Consider the following 27,607-nt stretch of genomic DNA (forward strand, 5'->3'; position numbering starts at 1 on the left):
GCTATCGCAATGATTCGTTCAATTGACTAGGCTGACCTATATTGTATAAAGTCGTTGATACTCGTGACCGGTCACGGCCGGCCGGGCTTTCTCATAGCTTAAATGGGAATGAACGACCTTATACGACATATACACCGTGCTCGCCTCGTGTGTGTGTGTGTGTGTGTGTGTATGTTTGTGTTAATGTAGGCATGAACCACAAGCGTAACAGCGGCGCGATAACGGTCGCATTGTTTTGTTGGGTCAATGAGTCGAAGAAAACAAATACGACAGAGCGTGATTGCTTGTGTTCGAAAAGCGCCTATCCATCTGATTTTTTCTTTCTTAAAAATTTATACTAGCAAAACAATGATCATTTCGTCAGGAGGCTGATTACACCGCGGAGAGTTATGATTTAAAAGAACAATAATAATAACCAGCGGCATATAGCAGTTGTATCACGTGTCCCACTAAACTCCCATCGAGGCTCGCGCGGGTATATCATACCCACGAGAGACGCCAGACCGCAGAGATAGACTTGAATAAAACATGCGATAGATGACATGTTTCCCGCGTGCAACATTCCGCGGGACTACACACAACGTGCAGTACCAGAGTAACGAAAGCGAAAAAAATACGCCGCACATAGACACCGCTCACTCTCGGCATGCGATCGCGGACAAACAGCTGCTCACGAACGGCTTTGCTTATATTAGAGACAACTACTCGAGCGGCGGTATATACCGTGACACCGGAGTCGTCACGAGCTGGAGTAGTCGCGCCGATGGCGTGCATGCAGCTATATGGCGATAAGCCGGTGCATCGGGACCACGCTAATTTGCGACTAACCAGGTCGTCTCCCCCTCGACTTCCATCGTGTTGTTGTCCTCGTCATCGAGGCGGACTACCTTCGGACTCTGCATATGTACACTCGCTGCAGCGAGTCGACAAGTTCGATTGCTCCCGGCGTACGTACTGTAAACTGCCCCCCGCACGCTGTGCCCTAGCGCGTGCGTATATAGTCCGCGGTTTATACCTCTCTCTCTCTCTCTCTCTCTCTCTCTCTCTCTCTCTCTCTCTCTCTCTCTCTCTCTCTCTCTCTCTCTCTCTCTGCGGCTCTTCTGGTTTATAATACTTGCACACACTGTCTACCGCGTAACGGAGAGAGAGATAGAGAAAGCGAGGAATCGATCGAGCACTTGCGATGCGTGTGCATCGGAGCTGCACACACAGACCGACGGCGGTGGGCAATTACGGGAGGCGGAATATCGTTCCGTCAACGATATACACAGAGACGAGGTGCGCGGGGGGATACGCGGAAGGAGGAATAATTCAGTGGATTTCGTTATAGGGTGGGCGGCGGAAAGAGACTCTATAGACGCAGCCAAGAGTCATTACGTCAAGCGTATAGAGAAGAGGGAAGGGGGGAAAGACAGTCGCGAGATGGACAAATGAACGGCCGCGGCGCGGAAAGAAGCATCGGCTCCGCGACAGATACATACAGATATAGGAATAACGAGGGGAGCAAGAGCGCTGGCGATTTGATATATGGCTATACGTTTTCTGGACATATAGGCGGGCTTTCATTATACATTGTATCGCTACTGGAAATAGACCGCGGCGTGAGTTGCCTCGCGGTAAGATGTGCGGCGAGCAAAGTATCGCCATACTCCGCTTTTAACATCATCGGGATAGCCACGTAAGTGCATTTTAAATGACCGCAGAAGAAACGCTAAACGTATACGGCCATACTATTAATAGCGTATCGAGACGGAGAGAGAGAGGGAAAGAGAGAGAGAGAGAGAGAGAGAGAGAGAGAGAGAGAGAGAGAGACCGCCTTCGCGACTGGCCACGTGTACACACACATGCACACACACACACAACAGCAGACGCATAAATTCATAACGCGACTTATGAGCAGTCGATTTCACTGCGTAAAGTCGTCGTCGTAGGACACAAAAGCGGCGCCTTTCGGCGCGCCGGGGCATTAACCGCCGCCGTCGCGAATTACGCTGCAGCGCGCGCGCGCTGAATTCTGCGCGGCCATCGATCCGTGTGCGGCACACAGTAGCCTGACTCTCCCACTCTCGTTGTGGCTTTCCTTTTTATTTCGAGGCTGCACGCCATACAGCGTGCGTATACCTTTGCAGCCCGCTGAAGATTGGCTGAGCTCGAGTTATGCATACGCAGAGAAGCTTTTTTATCCTCTTCTTTATGGAGTGTGTCTTGTTTTGTCATTGTTTTTCCAGCAAAACTGACTCGTCGCTTTTCGTTTTTATTCAATGAGGAGATTCACGAGCTTTTGCTCGAGGACCCTCGGAGGCTCTCTACTTTTTTTAACGAGTTCAAACGCGCGTTTAACGTCCAAAAATTAAGATATAGCGCGCTCTCGATTGAATTTGGCCAGCACGAACGCGATATGTCGTTGAAAACTCGTTATCGACACGCTGCAGTGAGCTACATAGTAATCGGCGAATGAGATTCAATATTTGATCGAGTTTTGTTTCGGCCTCGAATGTAACGCGGCTCGCTCTTTTTGCTCTCATGCGCTTGCGGTTTTTGCCGAGGCTAAAGAGCCGTTTCGCCGATTCAAAAATTTTCGACGCGCCCATTATTGACTCCATAGCAGCCGTTGATGGAGAGACGATTACTCGCTCTTCTTTTCCCATTTGGAGAAGTATATCTCTTTGTCTCGTCGATCGAAAATTGATTTCGAATAATGCGCGCCACGCATTTTACGACCGATCGGCCTCTCTCTTTATATACTGTGTTAAAAACAGCTCGATTCCAGCTTATCGAACGAAATTCAGCTCTCGATGCGCCCGCTCCGGGGCTGCGGACTTATCTCGCTGTTTGCAAAAGTCTTACGCCCTTGTCATCATGAAATTTACACGAGAGATCTGCGCTGCTGCAGCAGCACCAGTCGAGTATACGACAAGAGCAGCGGCGGCATCGTGGGCGGATCTAGCCGTCGAGTTTGCTTTGAGTTTACTTGATAACTAAGTACATACTTGAAGCCGGCTAGGCGTGCACGTGACCAGATGGATACCGAGAGCTGCGCGCATTGCGCTCGACGTTCCCCGGTTTCTGCTGCTGCCGCTGCATCGATGCACTGTAAGCTCTCTCCGAATGGAACGCGCTGGATTGTTCGTTAAATATTAGAAATTTCAAATGGACTCGACGCGTGTATAATGGTTCAGACGTTCGCGCGCAAGTATTATTTCGATAATTGAATTTTTTATCCCTTCGTGCTTTTCTGCTCCGGAGTGCTGTTACCTCTATTATTACTATAAAAGCCAACCGCGCGTTGATTATCTCGTTGGCTCGGATATGCAAGCTCTTATATAAAAGTACTGTAAATCACGTGACAATAAAGCCTCGTGAATTGTTAACGAGTTTGAATTGTTCATACGCGCGTGCTGCTTTAAACAACTTCCATAAGATAAACGACAATGCGGCTTGGATTGTTTGAATAACGAAAGCGCGCGCGACCCGAAACAACGGAAAAAAATACAGGCTGTTGTCAACTTGTGCGCTACTATACTATGCTATAGCTGCGTATGGATCAATCTCGAGCGCGAATTATAAATACAAACTCGCGTCACGGCAAATCGTCGACAGAACCGGACATTTACTTCTCTGTACACGGGGCTATTACTTTAATGCGCGCTCTTTTGCCGGATGACTGCTTTCTTTCTTTATCATCAGAGCCGCCCTCAAAGTACTAGCGCTGCCTGTAATTGCGAAGAGAGTAGGATAAAAATACATAGTTCTGCAGGGGCGAAAGAAACTCGCTGCAGTGCAAACACACGCTGGGCACGATATATCGTACACACACACACACACACACACACACACACATAACACAGCACAGCACGTAGTGAGGAACTTAGGAGGAAAGTTAGTTTGGAAAAATGTTAGCATTTAAACGGCGCATATAAAACTCTTTCTCTCTCGGCCTTAAATCACCGTTTCTAAGTCGAATTAAGGGTCATAAAGCACGCGCTTGCATAGCCACTGCGGTATATCGTTCAGAGAAAAGAGGCTAGACTCTCGCGGTGAACCATAAGAAAATTATTCCAAGCGCCGACGACGATTCACCTGAACTACCCCTTTTATACATGTACCTCAACTTACGTGTGTACATATATTTACCCCCTTTGCGCGCGATATCTCCGCACCGCGATAACGGATTTCTTTTGTGCATATCTCCCACGCTCGCGCGATTGGTCGATATCAAACGTACTGTATATGCGCAAGCTTTCCAAGCCGCGTGTGTACAAGCTAAAGCCTGCCATTAGTTTAATGGCATTTTTGCTGTATTTACGATGTCTTATTCCCCTCTTGGTCAGATACAATTACGAATGGGCTTTAAATAAGTGGCGGCGAAAGCTCAGCTTTTTACCCCGCGAGCGAATAACATGATTTATGCATTTTTCGCGCATACACGGAGATACGACGCAGAGTAGTCGCTCGCCTATTTGTGTCTGTCGTTTTTTTTCAAACTCCTCTGCGGGATTATTTTTATTCGTTCGAGAATACACCAATGAGTGAAAAAGTTACTTATACCTTTTTTCTCTCGCAGCTATCTCTCTCTCGAACAGAGCGTAGGTATGCGGTTGCTTACGTAAGCAAAGTAATTTAAATATACATCGCGCGTAGAGCGAGAGCGAGATAGTTTTAACTCGAACGGTTCGCAAAAACAATACGCTCTTTCATGTCACAAAGAAACTGCTGCCGCGGAGTTTTTCCTCCATGTGTATATATACATACTCTTTCTCTCTCGGCGAAAAGGGCGTCGAGACACAACGCGCGCGCTCGCGAGGATAGTTTTTATAAGCGCCGAGCGCGCACAACTCTTTTCCAACGAATATTTTATTGACACCGAGCTGACTGGCTCACACAGCGCGCGAGCTTCGCTTACAGCGTCAATATTTACCGCGGCTTCAGTCAGCTGAATTTTTAATAAGCTCGCGTATAGCGAGAGCAAAAGTTGCCGGCGGCTGGCAACTGCACGCGTACAACCTGAAAAATGCAAACGCAACGTTGCTCATTTTTTCCTCTCCACTTCTTTATACATATACCCCCCTTCTTTTGGCAGGTCGCTCAAATGAGTTTATATGCGCGCGCGATGTACAGAAAAGGCGACTCATCGCTCTCCGCACTGTAAAGCTCTTAATGCTCGCGATAATAACGCGTGTTTCGCAGTCGAGCAGTCATCCGAAACAGCTCTCGCGTTTTCGTTCGCGCAACTCTGCAACAGCCCCTTCTTTTAACGTTATACATAGTATAGTCGAGCGTACATGTAACGCGTCGTGAGGGACGAACTGCGAAGTAATATCCAGCCGCGGTTGTTTGTGTACATAGACCGGAATGTTCCCAACTTAAAACAAATACTCACGAATATATGGAGCTGCTGAAACGGCGTTTAAACCGCCGTCGCAATTTGCATCAACCGCCGCCGCCGTCTCTCGTAATCTCTCCGCACGCGTTGGGGAATCTCGTGCGAGCAAAAACCCTGAATGTAAACGATTTTTCGCGGAGATTGCGCAACTCGGCGAGCAAAAAACACGGCCGCTTCGCGCGCGCGAGCACAGGCTGATGCTAGAAAGTTTCCTACGCCGCAAAAGAAGCGGGAGAGTATCTCGTTACCGCGCGGAAACGCGGCGGCGACAATTATCGATGGGAAGGGAACTAATTAAGTTTTCTGGTGATTATTGACGATACGTCGTATGCGCTGACTCGCGAGAGCCAGCGCTGTTTACGCTAAAAGCGTCGTTCTCTCTCTCTCTCTCTCTCTCTCTCTGCATGTACTTAAAGCGGCTGAATAGCGTCTGTGACAACTGCATCATTGGGTCGGCGGTGAAAAAAAAAACGCAGTCGGAAAGAGCCAACGTCTGCAGACCTTTTGAGTAATTGCTCGAGGCGTTCAGCTTGATTGCGAGCGTGTTGGGGCTGCATTGTGCCAAAATAAAGGAATCCGATCGGAGAATCCCTCTTCCATCGATTAGGTCAACAGTGGCGACGGCGGCGCGCGCTGCTACTGCAATCACTCATAAACAATGGGATCTGATTGGCGCAAGGGAAAGAGAAAACGAAAGCCGAGAGCTTAGAATCTCGCCCTCCCTCTGCCTCTGGAAACGGGGCCAGGAGGGATGATCGATCCGGCAAGTTCATTCCGATAATAGAGAACTTCCCTCGCAAGCGCGCGAGTTCATCCTTCCTGCGACTGGCCCGGAATCGCCATAATTCGCCGAGCGAGTTCCGAATGTCCTCCTCTCGTTGGACTCACAATGCGGTCCCCTTACCTTCAAGCGTCTAATCGCTTAACGTCCTTATTGTACAACTTTGCGACGACGCTCCACGACTCTCTCTCTCTCTCTCTCTCTCTCTCTCTCTATATATATATATATATATATATATATATATATATATATATGTGTGTGTGTGTGTGTGTGTGTGTGTGTATATATATACATATACATATACATATGTATGTAAGCTTGTGGGTTACCAAGCTTGGCTTTGTCACTTGTTGACATGTGAGTGAGAGCCAGTATGTAATAAGACTCTGAGCCGTTAGGATCGTTATAAGTGAGGTTATTGAAACTGATATACTAAAAGGTTTGCTATCGGCAATTGTATAGATTCAGGTTAGTCTTAAGTCTATACGTAATATTTTTAGCCTTTACTAATTTGTCCATATTGTTAAAAACAGTTGTTTATACTACATCATACAAGTGTTGATTTCTAACCCAAAACTCCACTCCAGTGAATTTCCTTGAGCAGTGGCCTTACATATATATATATATATATATATATATATATATATATATATATATACATATATATATATATAAAGCTGCAGGTGTGCACGCGGAACGTGCCCTCGACGCTGGTCACGTTTGACGGTTCGTCGCGACGAGCTGAGTAGCGCGGAATACATATACATGCGCGCAATAACTGATGATTCGATTCGATTAAGCGGGAGTAGTGTGCGAGGAGATTAGGCGAGTGGAATAATGGGCCAATCGCGCGGAAGAATCGAGTCCGCGATATCCGGTAAGAACGGCCGAAATTTCCAACTCACGCTCTCATCCTCTGTGATTATTATATACGCTGGATGCATACACGTACATCTGATCCAATTTGGGCTAAATCAACAGTTTGGAAATCATCGGAGCTTTGCTCGGAAGCGCTCAATTCAAATATAACTCGCTTATGAAACCATTCTCGCTCTCAGCCAAATTTCTCTCCGCTGAACCACTATATCCGATCATCTTCCGAAAAATCGCCTCATCCTGTCGGCCGTAAAGATCCAATCGAACAAGAGCGCAATGCACACACGTTTGGCTATATACGAGACGTGTCCGAGAACTTTTCAATTCTAATCCCTCGAGCGCACGCGCACACCTGCCGATAACGACTCGCAGTTGACCTTAGACTGCTAAATTCGATTTTCGCCCACTCCCGCGTACCCTCGCCCCTATACACCCACAGAGAGAGAGAGAGAGAGAGAGAGAGAGAGAGAGAGAGAGAGAGAGAGAGAGAGAGAGAGAGAGAGAGAGAGAGAGCGGAGGGTAATTGAAGTACAGTCACGTAGATCCCGTTCCCGGCATATCTCGATAATCGGCCCGGAGGAGAGCCTTGATCATCGGTCCCGTAGCCCCATCGAGTTCATTTCATACGGGACAATTGGCTGAGCTGCTGCAGCCGAATTGGATGGGTTAAGGAGCGGCCAGTCCTGAATACGCGATTTCCCCGAAAATCTTCACTCGCCGCCGCCGCCTTGTCCGGGTGTACACCCTATACCCAAGCGGGAATCCTATATATACCTACGAGTACGCTTGCATCCGGATATATTCTTTTCTTCGCGCACACGCCGGAGCTCCGCGCGCTCCTCGTGAATGCGATAGCGTCGGTGCGGAATATCTTCTCACTGGGTCAATTCTATTGGGGCGTGCTGCCTCTCTCTTTTTTACCCTCTCGAAATACGCGCGTTCGCGTACCCGACGTTCTTAGGTATTCAGGAGCAGGTAGAGAGAATAGAGTGTGGCCCTGGAGTATTGAGGAAAAATTGCTTTGTAGATTCGACTCTCGTATACGTACCTACGCCTCGCGCGTATATTAAGCTCAATGAGACGACGCCGTTGAGTTCGGAAATATGAGGAGAGAAAATTCCCGAGGGAATCTTTTCAGCGCTGATTTCAAAACGCTGTCAATTGCAATTATTATGAAATCGAGCGATATCAATGTTTACCTATACCTCCGGCAATTCGATAAATCGGGTCGGCACTTCAATTACCGCGCGCTGCCCGTTTAATTTTTTAAACTACGTGCGCCAAGATATATGTATCGCTCACTCGCGCGCGCGAGAGATTTTTTCTCTCCATACCCCCACCGGTCGACATACTCTACTTTTCATCTTTACACTCACGCATTTCCATACGCCGCCCTTTTTTCTCTCTCATACTCTCTCTGACGTTTCATAAGTTTTTTATTGCGCTCGTGATTTATGCATTCGCGGCTTATGCGACAGCCGCAGTCGCGCATATTAATTGGACTCAAAGGCGGCCTAATATGTCCGCTAACCGCAATAAGCCGCTGTATAGTTATGGAAACGTTTCTTTTTCCGCGGCGGGTTATCTTTGTGTAGGTATACGCAAACACAATATTCATGACTGACTCGGTCGCGGTCGCGAGAGAGAGAGAGAGAGAGAGAGAGAGAGAGGGCTATAGAGAACGCGCGATTAATTCCATGTACGCGATAAATTATACGCGACGACAGGATCAATCGAAACGCTCATCAACGAACGAGAGGAGCGCGTATAAATACAAGCCGGGTGTACATAAATTGCAGGAAAATTAGATGAGAAAGGGTAAAAACAAAGCAAATACATAATACCATCGGGGGCGGCACTCGGGCGCAGCCCTCGTATATAGGGGCTGCTGCAGCTTGTGAGAGGAGGGAAAAAGGAACTTTGCCTCTCCTCGTATCGTATTCCGCACTGGAGTTCGTACATTACCAGAGAGGCTTCCGTGAGAGCTCGCCCCCTCTCTCGTTCTCTCTCTTTCTCTGCTCTCCGCTTATACCGCCGGAACAATCGAGAGAAGGAGAAGGTCGGAATGGGCTGCCGCGAGGAAAAGAGACTCGCGAGATTTATCGTCGCATTAGTCGGTCGTTTGAGAATTCGAGGGCTCTTTGGAAAAGAAGCCGGGGGCGAAGGAGAGAGAGAGAGAGAGAGAGAGAGAGAGAGAGAGAGAGAGAGCCGATATAAACTCGACAGAACGCTAGAGCACCGCTCGAAAAAAAAGTGTAATCGAATTTTGCGCGTATATACATTTTCTTCTTCGGCTCCTTCCTTCCTTCCTTCCTTCCTTCCTTTCTTCCTCGGCTGCTTTTTTCCCCGCGAGAGGAGCACTCGAGGAGAAGCCGGTGGCTTACTGGGAAATTAAAATTTAACGAGGTCCGATTGACGATTAGAGGCGCGCGCGGAGGCTCGAGAGAGTGAAGAGGAGAGACTCGCGCGCGTTTGATTGCTTCTTAAATTTGCGGTGCGAGCTCCGAGAAAGAGAGAGAGAGCCACTTCAGGGTGTTCAATGTAGCTGGCGTGAGCGACACGTGAATTAACCGAGAGATCGACTCTTTTTCAAAGCAGCGATGCGCGCTTAAATCTCGGCGCAATTATGCACGCCAAGAGCGCAAGATTCGTCGCATTCCCGCAAAAGCACACATACAGCACCCGTGTGCGTGGCTTCGGATCTGAAAAATTCAACCGACCATTCATTTTCGAGCGCTCGCACACACCTGCTGCGGCGAAAGACGCGGAATGCTCAATTAGAAGACACGCGGCGTCTCAATTGCGCAATTCAATTACGGCTCTGTATACGCACACACCGTCGCAGCGGGCCACACGTATCGGCGACGATTTAATCTCGCTCGAAATCGGACGTTTTCTTGCGAATTCCTCGCGCGCCGGCGCGCGAATAAAAAGCTTCTTTTTGCCTCCTCTCGGCCCCGAGGGAAAAGAGACCGGTTCGCTGGTGTGTATATGTGCCCGCACTGCAGTGCCTTCATGCGCTAAAATATATAAGCGCGGACATCGGCTGAGAGTCCAAGATAGATGCGGAATTAATGGTTTTGATTATCCGCCGCGGCGAGCTTACCTTTTTTGTCAAAGGACACACCACTACTGCGCAAGCGGCCTACTGCCGAATGAGTAATCGCTGCGGGAATTTCGCGCGCGGTTGGTCGTGCGGTTGTATAATCCCTACACCGTGCGGCTTTTAAGGTCATTTGTTAGTTTTACGCGAAATTGAAACATTTTCGCGCGGCAGTACGTATGCCTGATTTACCGCGCGATTTAAATATTATACTCTATAAGAATACGCTTATGAATTCATCAACTTTTTCTCTCTCATCCCCGCAATTCCAAGACGCTATACACACACTTGTGCTGAGGCAGCAGCGCGCGTTAATAAATCAGCTGGAGAGTACTCGGAAGAAATCACGCGTCCGAACGGGTGACTTATCGCGCGAAACGCCGCTGCTTTATAAATCCGCGTGCGCTCATTACTCATCGTCTTATCGAGAGCCGCTACTGGCCGCGCGCCGAGAGCCACGCAGGCACCAAAAGCCGCATTCGTACACATACGGGTGTACACTAATGAATTGAGTTATGCACCCGACACTCGGCTTTATGCTCTTGAGGCGCAGCGCCATGGAAAATCGCCGTTATTGTTATTATCGCCGCTTCTAGTGGTATACGTATATTCACCGGCGTCACTCTCCCCGACGCATAAATCATCGATTCGGACACGCGGAAATTTCAATTTGTATGTAAGCGGCGTTAGTTATTGCGGGGGTCGAGTAATTTACAGGCTAGACGCTGGCGTATGTTTCCCGTACATACAGCTGCATGTGCGGCAGTTTCAGCACCGGTGATTGCCTCGCGAAAAAGTTTGCAGAGGCGGCGTTATAAATATAGTATACATAGTTCAACTGTGGCGAATGATTCCATTTCTTGTCGTCGGTCCAAACTGTCAGCCAAAGGGCCCGACGACATGACAGAGATCGCGCCGACGTGCCTTTCTGTTACGCACGTAGTCATAACAAATCACGCGGGACTGGATCGCCGCCAGGCCGTTTTCCTCCTTTTCGCGCGCCGCCGTGTATCGAAATAAGATCAAAGGCCAACGATCCACCTATCTTTCAATGCTGTAAGGAAGCTCTCCGTGCGCTTCTATATCTGCGGCGGCGTGATTCAAGAACCGGCGCAGTGCGCAGCCGTGTATACATCTATCCGCGCGTCAGAGGACGGATTGATCCGCGACCGAGATAGGAAGAGAGATGCAGCTGGATGTAGAATTGAAATGGTAAACGGGGGAGAGAAGGAGTAATATACCGTTCGACTGACTGGCTGCGCAGTCCTCGGATATAACGCACTCCACACACTGTATTGGAGGAATATATCGATACGAGAGGTTTCTCTTCGAACGAACGCAGTGCAATGGATATGAGACGACCGTCTCTGTGCAGTGTACTGTATCGACAGTGTATAACCTATGGGAATAGCTAATTGCGACACTAATGAGATATATGCGTACGCTCGCGAGAGCACGTGGAAAAAAGGGGGAATAAATAATCTCGTCGGGATAATAGCTTTTACGGTTATCCAAACAAGCGTCTATAACTCGTCTATGTTCGATCGCGTCTCTGTACGTATACACACGTACGTATCTACACTAGTCTCGCCGACTAAGGTCTCGGCATGCCCCTATTGTCTCGAGACTACTTCGAGCGTCATATAGAAATTTGATTGGAAAACCAGAGAGGGATAGCGGTATATATACGTACACGCGCACTCGTGACTCGACGACTAGTACACTGCGTAATTGACTTCTCCGTGTTTATTTGTACGCGAGCAACCATCTGTCTCGCGGGCTTTGTTTTGAAAGTATACTACGTAAGGGACGTCGGTGTCTCTTGATGCGTCTTTTCCAGGGCGTCGTAGATTACCGCAGAGTCATTGCAATTTACATTCCCGACGCTGCCGAGGACTATGCGTGAAATCACCGCTCGATAAGCATCGCGAACTCAACACCGAGCGGCGTTGCTTTATTTTTTGTCGATATCCCCCTCTCTCTCGTAATAACCGCCTCATTTTACGCTCTATTGGATCGGCCGTTTTTTCCCCATCGCGATACTTTATTTGATAAATTAAGCACCTCTGCGTATAAAGACGTATACGCGTCATCGATTCCGCGGTGCGTGCTGGCTCTCTTTGAATATAGAAAAAAAGTAATTACTCTGCCTGTATGTATATTCTGAGTAGTTCAAGCGTCTCTCCGTCATAATATGAGGGGAAAAAACTGCGCGCGAGTATACAAATATCCTCTCGAAGCGTCGCGTTTCCCTCCCGGCGTTGAGAAAACATAGTCGATCGCGCGACTCGAAGAGCTTATAATTAAAGAGGTGCGGGACGTAGAGCTGGCCGCCCTTATCATTCGCAATATCAAATAGACTGAAGAAATCCATCGACGGGTTCATTGTGCAAGCCGAGAAACCGCTCGGCTTAAAGCCTCGTCTTTGGCAAGGTTGGGCGTTGATATTTTTGTTTGTCATCGATCCAAGCTCGGACGACGAACCCTACGGCTGAGCTTCCCCGCGCGGCGCACGCGAAAATTCAACGCGAACGCTAGACCTTTTTTCTCGAATCTCTTTCCATTCGACGGTTAAATTATTGCGACTACACTCGCGAGCGATTTCGACACAACTGTCGAGTTAGAGAATCTGATTAATCTAATGGAACGAGATGGAGAAAACACAAAGGCCAATTCTATTTTCGGAGATTTTTACGACTGTGTATATATACATGTACAGTGGGGGCGGCGGAGAAATAAAAACAAGGAATTATCCTTTCATAGTCAGCAGCGGTTTATTGACTGCACGATAGCTAAAGCCTTGTATACTACTGGGGTCGGCTCGATTGGATTGGCTCTGCGAGCTATATATGTATTCCTATCTAATTCCAGCGTATATCGCGCGCGGAGTTCGTAGATCTGCTTTCCGATAAATCCCCACCGGCTGTAATATCACAAGGTCCGAAAGTGAAAAAAGGAAAGGCAGAGAGAGAGAAAGAAATTGCAAAGTTCTATTATCAGCGCATTGTCCGCGGCGGCGGCGGCGACGGCAGCAGCGCGGTGTCTTGATTATCCTCTCGCCCGTGCGCTTTCCCCTTTATAATTTCATATCAAAAGATTGCAGCCCGGCGAAAGCCTTGTGAAATCGTAATGAATCCGCGATCCTTCGAGAAGCGAGAGAGCTGCTACTCGGTATTTCTTTATTAATTTTTCATTATCCGCGACTTCCGTATATTACACCCGCGCTTAATTTTCCTCGCGACTTCTGGAAAGCTCGCTCTCGGTGCGCTAGTGTTGTTGAAAAATCGATTGCGCGCTCTCCGACGACGGCTTTGTTCTCGATTGAAATCGCAGCCGCTGCTTTATTCAGAGATTTTCAACGATACGCGCCTGCGTGAACTTTTGACAAAACGGTCACGCTTGCGCATCTATATTTCAGCGGAGCAATCAGTAGCTCGAGATAGAAATTCATACTGGTAAAAAAACTGTTGAAATATCAGGAATATGCGTGAAGTATGTGACAAATATAAGGATACTGCTACTGTATGTCTGTGTCTGTACTTGTGTGTGTGCGTGCATAAAGTGTACACATTTTCGGCGTATTCCAACAAAAACACTGTACATCGAGTTCGAATATTTTAAAGAAGACACGACGGATTGTCGTTCGAAACGCGTCTGGCCGGTTTCGATCTGTTACTACTTAATGGGCGCACTTCCCCTGTAATTTAGAGCATAATTCAGCTCTCGACTATGAATCATAGCGCAAACTTTCGTCGTACTACTATTTCCCGGGGTTTTTTCCAGACGACCGGACCTGAAAATTGTCCGCCATCCGTTTTCGGACGCCCCCCGAATATTTATAAAAGTACAAAAGTCTGCAGGCAGGCTGGCTGGCTGGCGCTCGGTATTAAGCTTAATCTCGCGTGAATCATGGACGTCAGCAGCGAGAGAGGAAGAGAGAAAGGGAGCGAGAAATAGACTTCATTGCCGCTGCAATTTGCAGGAGATCCACGTTTCCGCGAAAAGGGCGGGGACTTCCCTGGGCGATTAGCGCGCGCGGCGCGAGCTGGAAAGTCGCTCGCCGAATCGCCCATTTTTAACTGCAGCAGCAGCGGCGTAATTGTCAACCGGCCTAGACTCTCCCTTTCTCTTTTTGTCTCTCATATTCTCGGGGCGCAGCTATGGCAGCAGCAGCAGCGGCGGCGGCGGCGGCACATATTCTTCCTCCTTTTGATATCTTTTGTCAGTCCAGAGAACGAGAGGCTGAAAATCCGGTTTCGCAATTTCTTTCGCGCGCTTCCCTCTTTTTTGCCAGCTTGATTCGAATGCGCGGGCGGGCAGCTCCGCCGGCGATTGACGCGCGGCGCAAGAGTCGACGGGAAAAAGAAAGAGGGAGAGAACAATTTGCAGTTTACCGGCGGCGAGAAATTAGGTCAGGACTTTGCCCGATAACAGTTACCTTATTAAGGCGCTAATTACACGTCTAAACTCGAGCGGGAGGTTCGTTATTATTTCTGCGCGCAGGTTCGCCAGCCGAGAGGATTTCTCGACGACGACTGCTAATATACACTGCCACTGCAGGTTTTACGCGGGCAAATATTGACGCCGGGGCTGCAGCTGCATCGCTAGGTATCGCTTGATTACACGACGCGGAATCGCATTACGCGACGTATAATGTTGTGAACTCCCATCGGAAAATGTTTTCCACGTTAAAGTGCACTTTAAAATGCCGGCTGATGAATTCTGATGAAGAATATTTCAACAAAGGGGAAAATGAGATCAGCTCGTGCTGCATCAAACTAGCTTCATCCGTACTTCTTTCCCCTTCCCCCCTCTCTCTCTCTCTCTCTCTATTTCCGCGCGCGAGAGCTGAGTGCTAAATTACCAAATTACAGCTCTGATGAAAGTACTCTTGCCGCGCGAAACAATACAGCGCGGTTGGGAAAAAAATTATTTTCCAAAAACTGTTCAACCCTTCTCTCTCTCTCTCTCTCTCTCTCTCTCTCTCTCTCTCTCTCTCTCCCTTTGTTCCGGATGCAATTACCAGAGTGGTTGACCCAATTAATCCCTGACAATAACGAAAAAAAAAGTAGTAGCTTATCTAACGCTCCTGTATCTTTCTCTTTTTCAGAACGACACGCTGCAGGTGATCTGGCAGTATCACGTGGACGAGCCAGCCTCGGCGGCGGCTCTGCTTCCGGCAGAGGGGGCGGTTCGCGGCACGCGACCGCTTTACCTTGTGCAGCGCGACTTCCAGCAGCGACGCAGCTTCAGCGGACTCGGCCGGAAACAAGAGCCCGAGCCCGTTCTTCACGAGTGGGAACTGTCCAATGCACAGGTGAGTTTCTTTTTCTCTTCCTCATCCCGATGCTGCATCACAGAGACTCGTTTGGCCGATAATCGTTGATGAGGAATTGCGGTTATTACAAGGCAGCCTCGATCAAAGTCCTGCGGAGAAAAATACAAGATGAATTAAAGATGAGCGTCGTGTGGGGGAAAAATTAACGAGAGTGTACGCGTAGTTTTCAAGTCGATCGCGTTATAACGGCGCAATACTTATAATCTGCGACGGAGTTAATATTCATTGGCGGGGCGCGAAGCTTTAGCTTCGCCTCCAGCAGCAGCAGGAGCCAGGGAACAAAGACAATTAGGACCTTTTAATTAGTGCCAGGGCTTCGTCGCCAGCTCCTCCAGCGGCATCGCCAATTAACGACTATATCGCGGCCTGCTGCCGGCTTCGTTATTATTATTATCAACCTCGTCGTCGTTGTCTCTCGCTCGCGTTACGTCCAATATAGAATTAATCCGATCGTCCTCTCGTAATCCTTTGCGTAACAAACGGAGCTCATAATTCTGCAATAACAAACCTCGTTATACTGTCGTCGAGAGCTTTTATTTTCCCGTCTATATCGTGTGTATGTAACGCCGCCGCCGCTGATTATAACTTTCTCGTTAATCGCGCAAAATGAAATATATACCGCCGCGCAGGCTTGCGCGCTCGTTATAAGGACTCGAGTATCAGCATTAAAAGCGCCGCATACGTGTATACAACACAGCCAGTCTGTGCGCGCTGAAATTTTAAATCGTGGAAGGTAAATTAAGCGACGTTGAACTTAATTTTATACAAAATTCACAACGTTAATTCGGGATGAGGATCTTGCGCGTGCGCGTGTACGAGTATATGGGGTCTAGTCATTTATTTAAACGCCTGCCTCGCGGTTGATGCACATCGTTTTCGGTTTACACGAGCTGCGGAAAAGTTGGAGAATTCACTGCATGTCTGCGGAAAAAGCGATGCACGAGCGGTTTTCATTTACTTTGGGGCGCAGAACTGGAGTATTGATGAAATAGTTGGAGAAAGACTCGAGCGATCAAAGCTATACACACTGCTGCGGCCGCTGCTATTTTCAATTGAAATCCGTCGGACGTTTCGAATGAAAGCTACGATTTTCCAAAGTCTTGATTCCGCTAATCTAAACCACCAGTGTGCGTGCTTAGATATATCGAACGTTCGTCTGCTCCCAAACGAGCCAGAAGTTCGAGGTCACATTTTCATCCGCTTATTTGCACCAACCATCGAAAGTTCGTCGAAATAATCAACGGTCCGCGGAGCTTTTGATTTTTCTCTAACCGCAAGCTCGAGCAATCGAATTAGTCCGTCGTCGATATATACCTATATACTGTGAAATTCATCGGACGCTCGCGCGAAAACACACGTCCGCCGCGCCGCGCGCGAGTAAACGTTATCTCGAAGTACAACCGCGCGGTCTACAACTTCCTGTTACACGGGCCGAATTAGCATCGACCTGGTCGAGAGCGCCGGTCACGGTGTGCTTCCGCCGGCTGTATGTATATACCTACAGAGCGCACCCCCGACGCTAATGAACGAATAGTTTTTGCGGCGCAGGCGACGCTCTCGATTTATAACGTCGTAAATTCGGCGGGGCACAATGCGCCCGCCCGCGGCGGCCTCGATAAAAATCCACGCCTCGGCAGATAGCGCCGTGCGCCCGCGCTCGCGCGAGAAAGTATGTGCGCCTGCGGTCTTATATACGTATATATATATATATATATATATATATATATATATATATATATATATATATATATATATATATATATATATATATATATTTTTTTTTTTTTTTTTTTTTTTTTTTTTCGAGCGTATATAGCTCGGCGCACAAAGAAACGCGCGCGCAGTGCTAGGCGACGCCTTTTCTCCTCCGCCGTCTGTGTCTTGGGGCTCTGTGGATTATACGTACGTGTGTGTTTGTGTGGTTTATCGCGTTTTTGCGTGTCGGTATGCTCTCGTTTCTTCCCTTTTGTTATTATTGCGACGTATACGGCAGGGGCTATACACACGCCGCGGCTGTAACGCGCCTCTGTGAATTCGTGTTATTAAGCAGGTATTCGGATTGCTTTAATGAATCCGAGAAAAAAGAACGACGAGAGATAAGTATCTTGGCCTGATCATAATTTCATCTCGTGTGTTTGCGTGTGTGTGTGTGTGTGTGTGTGTAACTCGGTTACGTCACGCGGTGCGTCGTGTGCGCGCAGCTTTTTACGCGATCACTTCGCTGTATTATATACAGACGAAGCCGCGAATTTCGCAATTTCCGAAGGGACATTCTCACGCTCGATATTACGTAAGCCTCGCGCGCGCGAATCCGAGAAAAGTCCTCCCACAAAAGCGTCGTGTTTTACAGCCCCGGCAGAAAATCCAATCGTGGGAATGATCCTGTTCCCCCTTCTTCCTTCCGCTGACGCGACGAGAACTTTTCGCGACTGGTCAACACACACGCGCGCACCAGCTACTTCCTGAAATCGGTTATAAAATTTACGATGTTTGTCTGGAAGCATCGGCGTCGACGCTTCGCCAATATCGCACGCACGCGCTTTACGAGCGACGCTCCCATATATCTCGCGGCGTCTTCGGACGGTGAAGAAAGGTCGCGTGGGAACATAGCCCTACGCCCACGGCGAGGTCCGATTGCGTTATTGCAGATACTCTCTCGAAATGCGCCGGTTTTTCGTGCAACACTGTGCCATCTTACGGTCAAGTGCGTCGGCGGTAGTAATGAACGTAATTGGATTTGGTGGTCGCGTTCTCCGAGAGGAGAGTTTTTGTTCTCTTCGGCCGCGAACATCGATGAGAATTTTCTGCGAGGAACTTTCACTCGCCAGACGGGGTTACTGTACTTTTTATTTCATTATCGTCCCTCAACTTCTGTATAGCCATGCTGTTATAGCAACAAATGCAAAAATATATATGTACCAACTGTAACGTATTCAAATTTCTTTTTTCCAGGTTCGATTACCCAACGATCAGGATACCCTTCTCCAGTGCAGAGTCTTCAGCCTGCCGAAGATCACACGCAAGCATCACGTCGTCAGGGTAAGCACCGTCTCTCAAACTTCCATCGGTTCCCCACCCACATCGCTCAAGTTCTAGTTTACAACGCGGCAAAAAGCATACAACGAAATTTTCCCGATAGAGCGTGTCATCTGCCGCATGAATAAAAAAAAAACCGCTTATTTCGCTCACGAACCAACCTCGCGCGCAGGACACCCATCGAAATTCCCGACCGGCCTTCTGCTCGTCTCGGACAGCTGCTTGTACAGCACCGGAATACATTGCCGTGCATAGCGGCCCTTTTCCGCGCAAACTCAATACTACGTGAGCGAACTTGCCGATGCTGCCTGGCGTATATGTATATAGAAAAGTTTCTTTAGTCGGCACCGAGTGCATTTTTTCGCGAATTTATTGGCCGCCTGATGAACGTTACTTTTAATGCTTCCGAGTGCGTGCTATCTCGTCGGCCGGGAAAGTTTTTTCCAGATTAGAATGAATATTTATCGGGATTCCGCGTGTACGCTCGTCGGGGGAGATTTAAGCACGGTCTGCAGTGCTCGTTGTTTACACACCGGCGGACGATTAAGGCTTTATTAACGATTCCGTGAAACTGCATTATATACATCAAGCGACTATGTATATACAACTGTCGCACATTGTTATCGGCGAAATTATTCGCGAGATCGGCCTAATAAATTATTTACAACGTCCCCCCGCACGCGCACGTATAATCATTCTAATTACGAGGAAAAGCCGGCGTTTCCTATGCACACGGCGCACCAACTGTATATAGTAGCGCGGAGATTGAAAAGTCACCGGTCCGAGCGAGCTCACGTCCCTTAATACACATATTTCAATCCCACGGCCTATAACGGTGATTAAATTGGCGGCCGATTGAATGCGCAAGGCTGCTTTTTTATCGAAAGCTCTCTCTCCCGCGAAATAAATAATGCATGCACTTGAACTTGAAGCGACTCTCCTATATATAGACAGCCGCTGTCTCATTAGCCTGCCGATTGCTGTATACGTTTAAATCCCAGCCGTACATACATATATATATACATATATATATATACGATTCTGACCAACAGTACGAGCCCGTTATCCAACCCGGAAGCCTGGCGTACCTTCACCACATGACCCTTTACGAGTGTCGCGGCGACGAGGCCAAGCTCAACGAAGCCAAGAGGACCAACGGATCCAGCTGCTCCTCCACGGACTGGCTCCACGCACAGTGCAACACCATCGCCGCGACCTGGAACCTTGGATCGGAGGTCAGTGTCACGATCATGCATGTACTCTGCATATACTCTTTTTCTCTCTCTCTCTTCCTCGACTGCTCCTGTGGTGTAGTCCAATTAGCATCTCTCACGTGCTATTTCCAGCTCGGCTAATCGAAACGTTCGATCGGTTCTGACTTCTGTGCTATGAGTATATACCGTTATATAGCGAGAAGGACTCAATTGGCTCTCGAGCTAGAATTCGGGCTTGCGATATCCACCGCGCGACAAAAAATAAAAGAGGCTCGACATGCCTTTTGTTTCACTCTAAATCCGTGACGCCCTGGGTTTCTTCGGGAAAATCTCTAGTGGGTCGCATTGAGATTCGCACGGTATTGAAAAAAGAAGGAGAGCGGAAGCCCGCAGACAGGGACGAAATAAAAACGTCGCTGCAGCAGCGGCAGTGAAAAGAGATCTCGAGGAATCGTGTCGACCTCGATCATCCTTCATTCGCCATTATACCTCCATCGTCGCGGTGGCGTATCAGCCGGTGGCTGCTCCAATTTATCTCTCTTTTCTGCTTACTCTCGTCGCACGCGCGCCGTGCGAGCTTTTTGCTCCGGTCTTTTTTCCTTCGTTTGCGCTGTCGCGAGGGACTCTTTAGCTCTCTTTAGTGTGTTTGCGTTGGAGCGTTTAATTCCGCATAAGCCACTCTCTCTCTCTCTCTCCTCTCCCTGATGGTGTCTCCGCGTTATATGATAAGCCGCGAACTATCTATCGAATCCGAGCTAGAAGCTCGCGTCAAAGGCGCTCGGGTGCGCGGGCCGTAAAGGTTTATTAACGCTAGATTGTCCTCTCCATCGCTGCAGCGATTTAAAGCCTTCTCTCGACGTACTTATAGCCCACACCTCTCTCCGCAGTGAGATGCATTATTTACGAACAAATAATAACGATCCCCTCGTGCCGGAGACATTAGTCTCCGTTATCATTGCTATATCGGAGCTCAACGGCTCGGCTCTCGCTGTCCGAGTGCAGTCGCCTTAGAACCTCCGAAAGACACGTCGTCGTCCTCCTCGGCGGCGGCGGCGGGTGTAACTTCAGCGCCGCGGCGATAATCCTCCTCGCGCCGTAATGCATACCAATGCAGCAGCAGCGGTGGCGGCGGTCGACCGCAAACCCGTTCTCCCTCTCTCTTTTGCTCCTGTCTCTCGCTCTTGCCACCGAAGCGAGAGAGACTCGCGAAACGTGAGCTCCCTGCGAAGGTGCAATCTACACATGCACGCGCGCGTCCTCCTCCTACTCCTCTTCTTCTTGCCGATCGCTTTGGCTCCTCGTGTTCTTGCCTCGCCCCCCTGCTCTTCTTCGTCGTCCTCGTCGTCGTGCGCTCGTCCCGATCGCTCGCCGAGATTTCTCTATCTACTGGGTGATTAAGTTGCGGATCGCCGTCCCTTCCCGCGCCCTGCTTATGGCAGGACGATTTATTTTTACGGGAGCGAGGCTTTTTGTCGCCATCCTTGTTGAGAGTGATTTTTTTGCCCTCTCTCTGGGACTCGCTTCTTGCTATACCGACCGGGGAGTAACAATATCAGCTTTGTGTACTTTATACTGCGCGATGACGGGTCTCGGGTAACGGGTATAATTCGCGAGTGTGCCAGCCCGTTTTAGCGCGAATTCGAGAAAAATCAATGCTTCATATAACGGTTATTCGAGGAAGCATAATCAGCTGCAGCAGCTGTATATATAGCAATATCGAGATCGGGGACAGCGCCGGGATGTTGATGACACAATTTCAATAAGCCCGTGTCTCTTACAGCGCGAGTCAAGCGAATGCAGCTCTGATAGCCAGGTATATGCCTACGCGAGAGAAGCGCCAATTACCGATCTCGAGGGCCGCGCAGTGAGTAACGTCATGTCGATGCTAATACGAGACTGCGCCGCAGCGGCGTCTTGCTGCTACCCATTTTTCAAGCACCTCGCGGATGACGATTTATCAAGCCGATTCAATCAGCCGCGCACACCGCCTCTTATGCACATAAAGTCCAAATTACACACAACCCCAATCAAGCCACAAATCACTCCCCCTTCCCTCTCCTGACGGTAACCACAGCGCAGTGTCGGTAATTGGAGCGTCTCACTTGCTTCTTCTCCTCTATACTCTGTCCTCTCTGACGAAAAAAAAAGAACGTCTCTACGAGCCAAAAACTCGTCCTCCCCCTCTCGCAAAGACCACCAGAGTCGAGCAGGCCAATAAAAGCAGCGTCGTCTTCTGTCTCCTCCTCAGGGCTTCAATTATCCGCCGGAGGCCGGCTATGCTCTGGACCCGTACAACGGGCCCCGCTTCTACATGCTGGAGACCCACTACTCCAATCCCCAGCTGGACAACTTCGTCACGGACAACTCGGGCCTTAAGCTGCTCTACACGGACAAGCTGAGAACTCACGACGCCGGTGTCCTGAGCGTCGGTATCGACCCCAACTGGCGTCACATCATTCCACCGGGACAGCCCGAGGTCATCTCCGAGGGACATTGCATCGCCAGGTGCACAGGCGACACTGTACCCGACAGCGGCGTCAACGTTTTCGCCGTCATTATGCACACCCATCAGCTCGGCAAGAAAGTTAGGCTGAGGCAAATCAGGGACGGCAAGGAGATGCCGCCGATCGCCGCTGACGCCAGCTACGACCCCAGCTATCAGGAATACAGGAGACTACAGAGACCCGCCAAGGTTTTGCCGGTAAGCTATTTAAATTTTACTGTAATAAAACAGCACTCAGCGATAATAAACTCCGAAGCGCGCGGTTTGTAAAAGGTTTAATTGTCATCTCTCGGCGTATTAATCATGATGAAGTAAGCGCGCGTAGGCAAATTATTTATTGTAATAAAAAGTTGCCACGCGACTTTTTCAATCAGTCTAATGGATCGCATAAAAATATTTAATGGACTTTCAGGATTTCCGCGGATGCTGATATAATGTAATATAATAAATGTGATTAAAAGCCGCGCTCGAAATCTCTATGCGGCGCGATCGAAACTTCGCTGAAATAGTTATTATCAAACCAACAATTTCGAATCCAACTTTCGACTAACTGTACTAATCCACATCAGTTCGAAAGTCCCTTGCGAATTTCCCGAATGTTCTCCCTACTATACTACTACTGCGTCGTAAGCCCAATAATATTTTATTATTAAAATCGCGCTGGCGTAATGCTGATCGCCACCGTGAAGCGCGAGTTTTCCGCCTGCGCTGTTCGCATAAAAGCTTAAAGTTTCTACTCTGCGAGCGTAGAGTAACACTCGGGGTTTTGCGGCCCATTGTTGTGTTTGCAGGGAGACCACTTGATCGCGGAATGCACCTACTCGTCCCGGACAAGGCAAACGATCACGCTCGGTGGATTAACGACCAAGGAAGAAACTTGTCTAGTCTCGGCTTTGTACTACCCGAGGATCGATTTGTCGCTCTGCTACTCCCTGCCAGCTCTGCCCACTGTCCTACACAGCCTGGGCATCGATAAACTTGAGTAAGTTACAACGCTGTTTACAACTTGACTTTCCTTTTCTCTTTATTTTTTCTAAGTAAATTGAATTTGGCGGGCTTTAACGCTCAAAGAGTGAACAGAATGTTCGATGTACGTTACTAACCAATTGACTTTGCTTTTGTGCATTTTCAGAGGTCCGAGCCCACTGAAGATCATGTCCCCACCGGAGCTGCGAGGCATGACACTGGAGGAACGATTGGTCACCTACGACTGGCAGACAAACTTCCAGACGTTCGCCGACGCGACTCGGCAGGGAACGTTCAAACCCCTCTGCTCGAACACCAAGGGAACGATCCTACCCGAGACCTCGATAGAGTCGCATTACCCACGAATACTCTGGCCGTATCAGGACCCCAAGGTGCCCTGTACGCGCAAACCTCAACGTAACAAGCTGTCCATGCTGCTATCCGAGGACGGCGATATAGGTGGCGCCGAGAGCGACGAGTCAAATGCCGTTGAACGTGGACAACTAGTACGCAACAAAGTGTCGCGCAGCAGCGACGCATCCTCATTGGCCGCCGGATCGGCCACCAGGTGCGCCTCTGTGGCATTGGTCCTGGCGCTGCTCGCGGCGGCGCTCAGGTGAACCAGCGGGCAACGCAAGCCCGTCCTGATGCAACTGCAGTGGCGACGACTCTGGGTGAGCGAGTAAATACTGAACTACCGCCCGCGCGGATCAACCACACATGATGAATTTATTATCATAACTATTATCGTGATTATTATTATTATTTTTTTGTATAATTTTTTATCATTATTATTATTAACTCTTGCGTTGTACATTTTGTTAACTACTGGTTAGGATTGTTTGATGTATATTATAAATAATAACAATCTCGAGGCGCGAGACTAATCAATTTTTCGACGTCACAAGCCGGACACGAAGAGGATTTCAGGAAACGATTTTCAAAGAGGTACGCGAGCAATCGGACTCTTCTCATTACAATCAGTGATCTATTTGCTCGCGTAACGATTTTCTTCGCAACGAGAGTGAAAGCTCCGATCAACGCCGGTTGTAAAAGTCGAGCTGTGCTTTTACTCTTTCGATACTTGTGACATCGTTCTGTACAGATATTTCGATAATTTTCAAACGAAGTTATAACAAGCATATATATTATTAATAATATCATTATCGATATCGATGAGAATATTAATCTTACTTATTCGCGAGCGAAAAAAAATAAGCGTTTATTTATTCCTATTTAAGATTCTCTCACGTAAAAGAGAGTAAGTCACGTATGATGTTTGTTTAAAGAGAAAAAACACGTTCTATCGTCAGCTTTTACTCAAGTTTGATATTTGCATTGTGATAGGTTTCTTCACGCGTTCTATAGACAGGATATCAACAAACGATATGCCGGCTACACAACAACTCGCGATATATAGCTAGCGGTTTCGGCACACTGACAAGCAGACGATGGACAAACGATTTTTTAATGCGCGAGAATTTCTACGACTATAGGTGATAGACAGTCGATTGCTTGTCCGTTGTTTTTGCTTTGACGCTTGCGAATGATGTACGTTGCACATGTCCTTTGTACCAGACCAGTTTCGATAACACAAATTGATGTTTCTATGCGTTCGTTGTTGAGTATGTGTTTTCTATGTACGCACAGTAAAAGACTAACCGAATCCGAAATCACTATGTTCGAAAAGCTTTTGTTCAATATACGATATATGTCACGATAACTTGCTTATTATATACTATATAATTTTCTCGATAACATGCCAAAAAACAATTTCCGCACTGTATAATACATAAACTGATTTTTACTGTGTGTAGAGCCAGAGTAGTAGTACACCTTATTTTTCTCTCGATGATGCAAATTTGCAAAAAAGTGTTCGGTAGACGGGAAAACAAGAGAAAGAGAGTGAAGCTGCAGCTCTGTCGGTGTTAGATTTTCACTTCCGGCATGCGCAAGATCGAAGTGCGTCACTTTATTCTGGCGCACCGATATCCAGCTGAAAGGATCGATATTTACCAATGTCGTAGTTAATATTTTACAATTTAATACTGATTATTCGTCGGTGTCATAGAGGACGTCTGTATGTGTAGCGTGATAGACTCGATTAATCGAAGCGACTGATTATACTTACGTTTCTCCGCTCCCCGGTGAGACTCGTGCTTTTGCAATCGATCTTTCTTTTCATGCCAAATGTCGGTATATATAACAATAACGATTGTAAGACATTGGTAATGCGTAGTTTTTGTACGAAATTGACGGATACGTAATTATTTTTTGAAAAAACGAATCGGTAATTTCTGCAAACTATTTTCATTCGCGCGTCTAAACATTAAAAGCAGATTTTTCTCGCCGAAATGAGCGGAAGAACAAGGTGAGGGGCGAAAAATATTCGAGAGCTTTGAGTATTTAGATCTAAGATTAAAAAAGCGATAAAAGTTCCGAGTAGCAAAGGAAAGAGATCGAGTGATGGCGTGAGGTCAATGCTGTTTCGAATTTGAGTAAGACGAATGGTAGACAAGTATATCGGGACGTTAACAATATATACTTTACTCGCGCGTTACGAGCTATACTGTGTAAAAGTGAGAACTGCCGGTGATATAACCAGAACAATCAAGAAAGTGTTGCGTGAATAACGTCGAACACTTCTCATCCCGAGCCTGCGTATGCGAAGGTTACGAATTATAAAGAAAATAAGTTTATGTTTTTAGAAGAGAAACGAGGCATCTTTCGGCAAACCAGCATGTAACGAACACTCATCGCGTGTTCATTCGCGCAGGCGTCTAACGAAGTACTTGTAAAGCGATGATAACGAGCGCGTACATAGCTTTCGTTCACTAATGCAGCTCTCGAGCGTTATCCAGCGCACGACGTTCATATTCCAGTACAGAGAATCCATCAGCAATTCCAGTATTTCCAATAGACCAAAAACTTTGATTACCTCGGAGCGCAACTCTTACATCTTCTCAAAAATTCACGAATCCATCTCGACAACTTTTTTCCTTATTCCGGGCGATTGCAGGGTGAAAAGGCGAGAGCGCAGCGGAGATCTTTTTCCAATTTCTCTCAGCGTCACTCCGCAGATATTCAATTTCCGACTTCCGAGAGTTGGCTGCGCAGCGGCGAGCGCCCACGAATTAACGTGGCTCGTTGCGCAGCCGTAACACATATCAGCGCGAGGACACGTTTCAGCAGAGTCAAGTGCCGCGGAAAACTCGCTGGATGGGGCATCGAGAGCTGCCCGACTTGTATGTACTGTACGTAGAGAAATCATAGAATTAGAGAGTCGAGCCTACTGTGATCGCCTCCTCGTCGTTTCGATCGTCGATTTTACGTTTTTCTATATACAACCGAGTCATGTTGATTCGCGACCGAGGCTGAGGGACGATGAGTCATGGTCTTCGGTAGCGAAACTGTTGTAGTATTGCGCATATTGTACTGTTGAAGATTATTTTGTAAGAAGCTGAGAGCTGCGTGCGAGAGGAAATGAAAATGCATTGACATCGGCGACGTAGAGGCTCGAAACGGGCGTTAAACTATGCTATAAGGCGATGAGCGAATGCGACAACAAATACACGAGTGTAAAATTATGAGAGCGAATGCGTACTGTGAATAAATGAGTGTAAATAGAGAAAAAACCCTGTATAAAGTCTTAGATTTACGTGCGATCCGTGATAGTACCGTAGGCAAAATTCACGAATTATCCGCTGCTCCTGTTCGATTTTGTTCTCCCCTATCCGATTTTCCGTGTCCCGTCCTCGCCGAATTGTGTGCACACAGTTGACGATTCGACGAACAAATAGAAGAAGAAAAAAATTAAATATAAAGTCGCGCGTATAGCCAACGGAGCAACTCGTTGCTAAAAAAATAGATACATTCTTTCTAGCTCTATTGTTCACATATATGTATCATGTATATGTACGTGCCGGCCCTTTCTATCCTTCCGGAAACAGGTCCTAGATTTGTACAGACCTAGTTTGCGCAGAAAATAACAGGAAAAAAAGTGAGAGGAATAAAGAAAAATTAACTATAAAGCGTGCGGCGACGAATGCGGACTTAAGAAATGCTACACTATCGTCTACACTGTAAGAAATTGTATTATATTTTATATATATAAATATGTAAATGTTTTTCTATAATTGCCACTGACTACTTATTTCAACGAACTCACCTCCTGATCCTTTCAGTCCTACTTTATAATATCAGTCATATATACGTATTTTCAATTCACTTTTGATGTATCAGTTTTTAATATCAAAAAATAAAGAATACATTCGAAAAGAAATATAAGAATAAACTGTAATAAATTTGATTATATTTTTCCATTCTTTTACGATGCAAGAAAATTAATCTATTAACATTAAGCCGATCGAGTACAAGCACAGCAAGTAAGTGTCGATCAATGTACTT

At 47.6% G+C, this 27,607-nt stretch overlaps 1 protein-coding gene across 3 annotated transcripts in view; it reads left to right on the forward strand.

Moving 5' to 3' along the window:
- Positions 1-27,336, forward strand: part of LOC100115632 (MOXD1 homolog 2) — a 432,542-nt gene extending 405,206 nt beyond the window's left edge. For all 3 annotated transcript variants that reach the window (XM_032595855.1, XM_016990123.2, XM_001600248.6), the window contains 6 exons: positions 15,254-15,460; positions 18,434-18,520; positions 19,570-19,752; positions 21,980-22,432; positions 23,026-23,216; positions 23,367-27,336. In XM_032595855.1, the coding sequence (XP_032451746.1) occupies positions 15,254-15,460; positions 18,434-18,520; positions 19,570-19,752; positions 21,980-22,432; positions 23,026-23,216; positions 23,367-23,820 (1,575 nt within the window). In that variant the 3' untranslated portion in view covers positions 23,821-27,336. The remainder of the gene's footprint in view (positions 1-15,253; positions 15,461-18,433; positions 18,521-19,569; positions 19,753-21,979; positions 22,433-23,025; positions 23,217-23,366) is intronic.
- Positions 27,337-27,607: the final 271 nt, after the last annotated feature.

This window comes from Nasonia vitripennis, chromosome 1, assembly GCF_009193385.2.
Source record: "Nasonia vitripennis strain AsymCx chromosome 1, Nvit_psr_1.1, whole genome shotgun sequence".
NCBI lineage: Eukaryota > Metazoa > Arthropoda > Insecta > Hymenoptera > Pteromalidae > Nasonia > Nasonia vitripennis.